Genomic DNA, 10,547 nt, shown 5'->3' with positions numbered 1-10,547 from the left:
GTATATTATTTCGTATACAATTTCATTAATTTTACCTCAATTGGATTTCCAGAAACGTCTAATTCTCTCAGTAGACTCAACTTTATTCCACTGATGGACGCTAAAGAATTATTCACAAGTAACAATGTCTTCAATGATTTCAAATCCTGAAATTCTTTATCTGATATAGTATAGATAAGATTTAAGGACAAATCAAGGGCACTTAAGGTTGTCAAAGGAAGTCCAGGAATTTTCCTTAATCCGCAATTTGATAAGTACAACTGCTTTAAATCTGGCAGATAATGAAACAATTCCTTAAAATTTGCTTGGAGACTATTCTGAGATATATTCAAACTCATCAGCTTGCCTAGGGACACAAATGAATTGTCTGGAAGTATGGTGATTCGGTTTTTGGCTAGATTCAGTGAAGTCAACTGAGAAGTTGGGAAGACCATCGAGTCCAGATGATCGATTAAATTATCGGCTAAATTAAGATGACGAAGCGTATAGCCCACTTCGAGAAACGAAGGAGATGGCACGACATTGAACATATTTTCACTCATGTCTAGAATTTCGAGACGAGTTGCTTCAAAAACGTCTCGGGATAAGGAACGAAGTTTATTATGAGATAGATTCAGGACTCTGAGTTTTTTTAAGTAACGAAATTGTTCAGTGGAAAGCTGGAATATTTCGTTTCTACTGAGGTCCAGTTCTTGAAGAGACTCAAGTCCATGAAAAGATTGCTTTCTTAGAGATTGAAGATGGTTTTCTCGAAGATTTAGGATTTCAAGTTGATTGAGAGGGAAGACACCTGTCGGAAAACAAAATTTAAAAGTTATGATTTTTGACTTCATTAGTATTATAAAATGCGTCATTCCACAAGGAATGTACCTCTTTGTCGGTATGGTATTGCAAGTACGGGCATATATCCGAATAAATTTCTAATATTTTAAGCCTAGATTGAACCTTTTACGATACAACGTTTCTTAGGAGCACATTTGAAGTAGGAATTGTAAACCGTTTCTCGAGAAAACGCTTCTAAAGTTGGCGAGTGTCATAAGCGCAAGTCTTACATTTTTGGTAAAAACATCAAATTTACCCACTTCTGGTCATTTTTGGGACACAAGGGTAATGTCAGCCGATAGAGTACAGATTAAAGTATGATTTCCCGTAAAAATCCCAAAATTTATAATCTAGACGTTCGATTATAAAAACGGTCATATTCCATAAACTACGATTCGCCAAGTGGTATCCTTGCTTCTAGAATGACACATATTAAAAATTGAACGATGAAAAAAAATGTTTATTATTGTAAAATATCAAGGTATCAAGAATAAAGAATTAAACAATTCTTAAATGAGGGCTTTCTAACTTTGAAATAATGAGGCAGGCATTTCAAACTAAAAAGTTGGAATTACTTCAAAATTTGTGAGTGCAAAATTAATAATTAAAAAATTATACAATGCTCAACAATTATAAATTCAAGCATTCAATATTGCTTATACTTAGCATTCGAAGAAACTTTATAATTAATCTTAGAGGACTTCACAATTACATAATTTAAAAATGTTTAAAGTTTTAAAGGGCTTGAAAATTAAACAATATTACAAAAGAAAATAGATCGTACAATTGTTGTGTTTTGAAAGAAAGAGGAAATATTTTTATTTCGCATGGAAAATTTTCATAAATTTTGATAAAAATAAGCATTTTAAACGTAATTTTCTAGGAGAATTGGCCATTTCTAACGAAAACTTATAAAGAGAATTGCCCATTCGATCGGAATATTTATTTCTTCTTCTTAAAGAATCCGTCTTTGAAGTACTTAGATGGTGCGGCTGTTTAAAATTTTTACAATTAATAAAATTTTTGTAATCAATAAGGATGTATCTTTTGAAATAGGTCGATTAAAGAAAATCGTGTAAGTCAAACCTGGATTTAGTGATCTTCCATTAAATGTATCCGAGAATTGACATCGCGCGGCGGGAATGGGTGAGAGAATCTGAGGGGGGATGTGAGGTATTCACTCATACGTGACAAAACAGGAGCGTTGCGATGAGGCGCTGTGCCCTAACGGTCTACATGTTTAACTGCGCCACGATGATCTGAAAGTTCACTCGAAGGAAGAGGAACATGCGAATAACCACGATGGCGAGCTCATGTCGAGTAGCAGTGGGGCTCTGATGCCTACTGAAGCCGATCGGACTGACCGGATTATTTTGTGCGATGAGACATCAAAAAGAGCATCATCTGACACGCGATTATTTATTGCGAAGTAATATCGCGAAGTCACTGGAGCAATGTTCATGAACAAGACCAGTGAATATCAATTCATTTTAATGAAAAATGTTATACTAAGGTTCAAAATTATTTATTTACTATAAGATTTCTTGGTAATAGTCAATTGAAATTGAAATTTCTTCAGAATTAGTTGCGCTGTCGTAGCGAGCCAATAGGCTCTACGATTCGAGAAAATAAACAAAAAAGAAGACGTATTGGATAGACAGAGATATAGAGAGTATGATCATGCTTTCCACTTGAAGTTTTGGACCAATTATTTAAGAGAAAGCTCTTTTTAAAAAATAAGACGCTCAACAATCCGCAAACATTTTAAATGCGCAGACAGGACTATTTTCCTCATTGCCGTTAAATATTTGGTTTACCTCTGTCTACGTATTTGAAAAATAATTTTTTAAATATTTTTTACAACGCAGTAAAATCCATCGGAAACGGTTTATACGCCCCTGACTGCGTACGTTCTGAGAGCCTAGATTTTACGTTGCCGTCAGTTTCAAAATTAGCAATAAATCCAGGTTTGACTGTATAACTCTCTGAATTGAAACCGGTTAATCCTACAAAAAAATGCATTCTGAACGTATGATGTTCAACTATATTATAGAAAGTAAAGGCTTTAAAACTTTTATTGTTCAAATTTAGTTGTTAAACATCGAATTTGAGTCCTGTTAACTGAGAGGTATTCATGGTAATCCTTTAAGAATAAACAATTAATTATTTTATATAAGTGAAAAATGTTCAGAGTCGAACGCTTAAAATTCAAAGTTTTCAAAATTTAATAATTTGATTGCACTAAAAATTGTTGCAAATTTGTATATCATTTCAATTATGTTAAACATTAGTATTTCAATATAAAATAATTTGATGAATATATTATTTTCGAAAAATCCAAACGTGTAAATTGATAATTAGAGTGTAACTTATTAACATAAACTGTTACGTGTTATCTGCATCTCCATTACCTGATTCCAAAGACGTCAAATAATTATTTCTTAGATCTAGGACCTTCAAATGGGGCATATTCTTGAACACCTCAGCTGGCAGATAACTAAAATTATTAAATCCAAGATCAAATCGAGTCAAGTTTTTCATTGGAAAACTAGAATGTATTGTAGAAATCGCATTGTAAGAAACGTTCAGTGCAAATTCCGAATCACCGCTTTCGAATACAGCATCCAAATCGAGAGAAGTCAGTCGATTAAATTCCAGATGAAGGAATCTCAAACTGCTGAGTCCACAAAAAGCATATTTTTCAATCTTGGATATCCGGTTGTAAGCCAGAGATAAAGTTAAAAGCTTCGGACAATCCTGTATTGAATTAGAAGTAAGATGGCGAATTCGATTGCCTGTAAGATCTATTGATCTTAATTCTGTAAAATTATGGAAAGTGATGTCCGGAATGCCTTCTAGGAAGTTGTATCCTAATTTCACATCTCGTAAGTCTGGGTGGATATCAGAAAGGAAAATTCTTTCCGGTAAGTAGTGCAACCTGTAAACAAATTACATAAGTACGTGAATAAATTTAATAAAATGTTTAGAATGTAAAAAAACAAAATCCTTATAAATTTGGAATTATCTACTTACCTGTTAGATTCCAGATTAATGTATCTCAACAACTGCAGAGAATAAAACGCAGTAGGATCAATCGTGTGAAAATTGTTATTATCCAAGACAAGCCACATTAAATTGACAAGTGGTCTAAGCGCCCTTTGTGGGAAAATATCAGTAGCAAAGGCAAAACTTAATTCCAGAATTTCTAAATTTTCGTGAATTCCTAAGAATGCATCATCTTCCAATTCTGTTAAATGATTAAAAGAAAGACTCAGCTCTTTAAGTTTACTAGCACCCTTAAAAGTCTCTGCTTTCAGTTTTGAGAGAACATTATTTCTCAGAAGAAGAATTTCCAAATTCTCTGCCCATTCGAAGCTTTCGGGTTCCACAGAAGAAATCTTATTGTATCCCAAATTCAGATGCAGAAGGTTAAGACAATCCGCTAATGCAGATACTGGAACTGAATCAAGGTGATTTGTCTGCAAGGAAAGGGCTTTTAAACTCTGAGAGAACTCGAGAAAACTGTCATTTCCGATATTTTGAATATGGTTATTAGCCAAGTATAGATATGAAATTCTGTTTAAATGAATTATTGCAGAGGGTATTTCATTTAAATAATTATTTTCAAGATTCAAATATTCTAGGCATTCTTCTAATCCCCGGAATGAATTTTCATCAATTGTGCGAATTCCGTTAGAAGACAAATAAATTCTTCGAACTTCCATGTATTGGAAGATGTCAGCAGGTAGATATGCAAGTTTATTGTTTGCTAGATTAAAGTCTTTGATGTAAAGTGTTCGATTCGGGAAGCCCATGAATTTGATGATTTCTATGGCGTTATCGCTTACATCTATCAATTCTAAATTTGAACTTTGAAAATAGGGCAATTCTAAAGATTTCATTTCGTTTCCTCCTAAGTATAAAAATGACAAGTCCTTTAAAATTCTGACACTGGCTGGAAAAGATTTTAAAAGGTTATTGTTCAAACTGAGAGTATGGATGTTCGGTGAGAGCGACGACTCTGATATTTCTTCCAAATTATTGTTGTCAAAGTTGAGCCATACTAGAAATTCAAAATCTGAGAAGCATTTTGGTATTTCTATTATTGAGTTATCTCCAAAAAATCCGCTGGCTAGAGTATTTGTCACAAAGCCCCAGTCACCATCGAGCGAGGTTAGATGATTGCTATTAAAAAATTTTATGTTAAATATTTAATGGGGAATGTATGTTAAGATATTTTAAAAGTATATATTTTTAATTGAATAGAATTTTATTTCACGAGAAAAAGAACAGTTGTGTTATAGTACCTGTGCATGTTGAGCCAATTCAACTTTCTTAGATTATGAAGAGCTTTAAATGGAACTTCTTCAAGAGAATTATAACTCAGATCTAATGAACGGAGACTGTCGATCACTCCACTAAAAATAGAGTTTTTAGATTTTCGGTTTTTGCATTCGATTCATTTTCTAGGAAACAGAGGTAGATAATAGTTCTCTAACTATTACAGAACAGAAAGTAACATGTTGTAAAGAAAACATTGTAAAGAAGAATGGAAATAATGTTATATAAATTTTGCAGAACAGTTCCTACCCCCGTTTTTTATTCAATTAAATAAAACTGTTACGTTCTCGTTACATAATAGTTTTGTCATCAAAATATACCAACTGTTATAGAACAGTGTTAACATTATATTACGGAACAATTTAGGATCGTCTTTGCTGGTCTTAATTAAAAAAAATTTAATTAAATATTACTCACTGAAAAGATTTTTCACCAATATTCATTAATTGACTGCTCATCAGACCAAGAGCTTCTACGCTTGTTGAACTTGCTAAGGCGTCATTGTCCAAAACCTGAATTCCTGAACCAACCACATCCAGTTGTGCTATGTAGCTTACAGAAACATCTAAAGTAAAAAATTATTATTTTTGAATTGATTATCCTTTTAAAAAAAATGCGTGTCACAAAAATATCGGAAGGATTGTTGTAATTTTTCCACAATGCCGATTGGGTAATTTGAAAAAAAATCGAAGAAAAGAATGTTACCAAATTCACCTTTATAATCTAGAAATGAGTTTCAGTTGAAGGGTTAAGAAGAATGTTAAATGCTATTAATGTAAAATTTTATTATTTAACTTAAGCTAAAAGTTTACAGCAAAATTTAAATTTGTATTTAACATAAGCAAAAGTAACTTTATTGTCAAACATCAATCAAAAGTTGTTGAGTTTTTAACTCAAAAGGATAAACTTCCAACCAAACATGGAAGAACTACAAATGGTAAATACAATTAATTTTTAACCAAGAAAAAAGAAATTTCCAGTAAAATATTGTAATTTGCAATCAAAATCAGTGGAATGGAAGCAAAAAGTACAAATTTTTAAATAAATTTGCTAAGTTAAGAGGAAAGTCTGCCCGCGTCGCGGGCATTTTATCATCGCTGGTTCAACACGCGGCTCGTTTCGCTCGCAATTTTGAGCGCGCCCTATCTCGCGCTGTTATGCTAAAAATATCATTTTTGTTTCCTCATCATTTTTTAGGGATAAAACAAAATATTCTACAAGTCTTCTTTGAGATATTTGATATATCTTGCGCCTTTGGCGTAATATTGTAATTTTTTAAAATATAAATTTTGATAAATAAATTAAAAACAAAAAGTTCTGTCAAAACGTGTTACGAAGAAATGTTCTAGGAATTTTTAAACGCTGAAATTTCTCCAAAAAAATTGCCCCATATTTTGCGTAGTTTAAAGGCACAAAATTTGAATTTTCGATTGTTTGCATACTACTTTCTAAAATTAAACAAAAATGACAAGTTGTATTGAGAAATGATTATTTCGAAATTCAAATGTTGTGGTGTAAAATTTTAAACGATTCTAATACCTTCACAATTGAAAATAATGAAAATATAATAAATTATAAGGAATTTGTATCTATCTTTTGGGTGAATAACATTTGTTTATCAATTGTTTTCGTACCTTTTGTCGTTTTCCACAAATTTTTCATCTTTATTTTTAATGCCATTTCTATGACTACAAACAAAACTACACGTGTTCTAACAAAAAGTGATTTATAAAAATTGGCAGATGTGTTTGAGGTGCACAATTTTCGTTTACTATTTATTTCGTAGTTTGTGTAGTTTTTCAAAGAAAGCAATTTTTTTTATTTTCTGTTTTATTTCTCAAGAATAAGAGAAAAACTACGCGTCGTATCAAGAAGTGATAATCAACCAATTATTAGATCTTTTTTGGGATTACAATTTTTGTACATCTTGCATAGTTTGAACACAAAATAGACACTTTTGATTCTTAATTATTTTTTGTGCCTTCAAAATTTGAATTTTTCAAGAAAATCCAGAAATTTATTATGATAATATTGTAGAACTTTCTAAAAGAAACGTTTTTCTTCTGACTTTTTTTCATATCGTGCGTCGTTCGGCTTACTATTTCGATTTTCGATTGATTTTTAAGATTTTATGAAAGCCGAGATAAATGCTATAACTCTGATCATTTTCTTCTTATCGAAAAATTCATCAGGATAAATTGTTTAGGTTTCCGAGTATTACGGATATCCGCAAATTAAAATTTTTATATTTTCAATAAATGGCCTTAAAAATTTAGGAAATGCTCTAATTGGTACAATTTTTATGCAAAATGGCTGCCGTCGCCGAAACTTGATTGTAGGGTTTAGGGGGTCCCAAAGTGTAGAGATCCGTTGAAATATGTTTTGTCAAATTTCGGACAATTCTAATACTTTCACCATGATAACTGATGAAAATGTAAAAATTTTTGCCAAAAAGTAGAATTTTGAAGCCACGAAAATGAATTTCCTGCAAAACAGTTGACTTTTCATACCGAAAATATTTATTGCTAACAAAAAAAGTTGAATTTACAGATCAAAAATATGAATTTTTAACCCCAAAAAGCTGAGTTCTCAACCAAATAAGTAAATTTTTAATCAAAAAAGTTTAATTATTCTAGCAAAAAGAAATGCCTATATATTCTTTTACTAAAATTATAAATCTTGAACAAACGAAAAAATTATTTTTTAACCAAACAGTTAAATTTTCAACCCAAACGACTAATTTTTTAAAAACAAAAACTGATTAAAATAGAAACATTTTTTAAGTGAAAACAGCAAGTTTGATAAAAAAATGAAATATTTCAATTTTCAGTTAGGGGCCGTACTGAAATTACGTAATGGATTATAGGCCCTCTCCAGGACCCCCCCCCCCACCCTGACACGAATCGTAATAGAATATGTTTACCCCGTCCCTCCCCCTATGACTGTACGTAATTTATGGTTTCCAAAAAATAATACGATATGAGACTTGAAAATTAATGGAAATTTGTAGATATACTTAATATAATACGTGCTTCACAGGTTGAAAACATCATTTCCAAAATCCTCTTAGTTTTCCTTGGCCATTTTCTCATTTTTCCTTACCATTAACATTCAAATACCAGAAATTTAATCGGGTAGTATTTTGAGCACAGGATCTTTTATAAACGGAATGAAACAATATCAATTTAAAAAGAAATGAATTTAAAAACCAAAAACACAAGTTTTAAATATATAAAAAAATCCTATAAAAAGCTAATAAAAGAAATTTTTCATGAAATAGTTACATTTTCAATCAAAAGCATGAATTTTCTACCAAAAAGATGAAGTGACTATTAAAAAAAAATTTCGTGTTTTTAATTTCTATAGCCTTTTTTAAAATTAATATTTTCAGCCTGTCGTAAATTTACATATTCTTACAAAATTAGAATTTATTTAATGGGCAATTGCTGAATAATAATATTTAATGAAATAAATCAATAGGAATATTTTCTTTGAAAACATGGAAAGTTTTCATAAGTTGTACTGCTTTTTTTCCTGCTTCTTTTTTAAAAATGTTTTAAATAATTTAAAACAATTTTTCAATTTTTTCTCTCTTTTTAAAGAATTCATGGTTTTTCCTGTTTCGATTAAAGTTGAGCTCATCTCCTTTTTTCTTGTTTTTTGTCGCTTCGGTATGAACTGAATTAATAGAACCAAATGAAAAGTCAAAATATTTTTTGTTAGAAGTTCACTTCTTTCATTTGAAAAGTTGACTATCATATTTTTGGCATGGAATTCATCTCGTAAAATTTTCTACTATTTATTTGAAAATTATTGGAAAAATATATTGTTTAAAATTGTTCTTTTTTGACAAAAAATAAATCTTCTTGGTTAAAATTTGATTTCTTTTGTTAAAGCTTGGACTCTTTTGTTGAAATATCGTTTTTTTCTCTAAATTATTTTTTATAGCTGAAAAAATTAATTATAAAATTTTTAGTTGAAAATTCCATTACTTTGTTTGAAAATTCGTTATTTTTGGTTGAATTTAACTATTTCCTACATGGAGAGAAATTTCAAGAGATAAATTCATGGAAGCGCGTGATTTTAGAGTTACAATTTTTATGTTCTTTAAATTCGAGGACTCTATGATCTAAAAGCATAACATTTGAGACCTGAGAAAAAAGGAAAGTGGCTTAATGCCTGAAACTACGAGACCTATGCTTTAAATGCAAGAGTTCGGAGATCTTCTGTCTCGCGTCAAATCGTTATAAAATCAAGGAGAACTACCGTGAATTAATCTTCCGAAATCTCTGTCCATATTTTTAAGTTCAAATCATTCATGTTTAAAATATCAACTATTATATTTATCGTTGATAATTATCATTATTTTTCTATTGACCTTGATAAAAATTTTTTTTAAAAAGTTCTTCAACTTTTATCTACACATTGAAGTTTTTAATTAAAAAATATGAGTTTACAAAAAAGTAGTTAAACTTTCAACGAAAAATATAAATTTTCAACTAAAAATAGGAGTCTTTGAAAAAAACATGGTTCAACCAAAATTTTTAAACAAAATAGTTGAATCCTGAAGCCAAGAAGATTCATTTTTAATCAAACACCCGGGTGGAAATTTAAGTCGGGGGTTGGCCATTCTACGGTCGGAGAGCCCGGCTTTAAACCGGGAGCTGGCCGGGGAGCCGGACTTTGAGTCGGGCTGTGGCCGGGGTTTCTGGTCCGAATTCGACCAGCATCATCATACTCCGCTGGCCAGCGTCCGGCCGTGGAGCATGGCCGGGGAGCCCGACCGTAGCCCGGTAGATTTAAATGATTCGGGTTTCAATTGTATCAAGAGCTTTAGTCACTCAATTAGGGAATCAATTTGATTATTTTTTACTGCAGAATTGGAGCATATTAATATATAAAATTCCATAAGATACAGTCCTCATAAGTTACAGTTCAGAAAAGTTAAAGTACTAAATTTTAAGATCTCCTTTTCTAATTATTTATTATTATGCGGCGTTATGCAAATATAATGCACACGAACTTTTAACAGGAATATCAATAAAATAAATTCTAAATAAATAATTTAAATCGATTACAATTTTTCTTCGCGTGATATTTTGTTTTTTCTCGTTGTAGACTATTTTAAAACTTTTTACAATGACAGGAAATGTAATTTTTTATGGACATTAAAAATTTTTTACGATGGAACTCAGAAATTTAATCGTGAATTTTCAACCAAAGGGATGAATTAGTTACTAAGGAGATTAATATTCTACCACAAAGTACGAAGTTGCTACAAAATGCATAATTGTGGGTCCGGATGCAATAAGGGCACATAAAATTTTTTCGTGCGAAAACGAAGTCCCCTGGAGGCTTTAGAAAAAATTTTCGAATTTTAATTT

The 10,547-nt window shown here is 31.0% G+C and overlaps 1 protein-coding gene across 1 annotated transcript in view; it reads right to left on the bottom strand.

The window, feature by feature from the left end:
* The window catches only part of LOC117172141 (chaoptin-like), an 18,858-nt gene that overhangs the window by 6,035 nt on the left and 2,276 nt on the right, over positions 1 to 10,547 (bottom strand). The window contains exons 3-7 of the mRNA XM_033359939.1: positions 5,581 to 5,728; positions 5,130 to 5,240; positions 3,856 to 5,007; positions 3,234 to 3,760; positions 36 to 790 (exon numbers count right to left, since the gene is read on the bottom strand). Of these exons, the coding sequence (XP_033215830.1) occupies positions 36 to 790; positions 3,234 to 3,760; positions 3,856 to 5,007; positions 5,130 to 5,240; positions 5,581 to 5,728 (2,693 nt within the window). The remainder of the gene's footprint in view (positions 1 to 35; positions 791 to 3,233; positions 3,761 to 3,855; positions 5,008 to 5,129; positions 5,241 to 5,580; positions 5,729 to 10,547) is intronic.

The sequence above is a fragment of the Belonocnema kinseyi genome, chromosome 4, assembly GCF_010883055.1.
Source record: "Belonocnema kinseyi isolate 2016_QV_RU_SX_M_011 chromosome 4, B_treatae_v1, whole genome shotgun sequence".
NCBI lineage: Eukaryota > Metazoa > Arthropoda > Insecta > Hymenoptera > Cynipidae > Belonocnema > Belonocnema kinseyi.
Note: the sequence above shows the minus strand (reverse complement) of the source record. Positions and strands in the feature narration are given on the sequence as shown.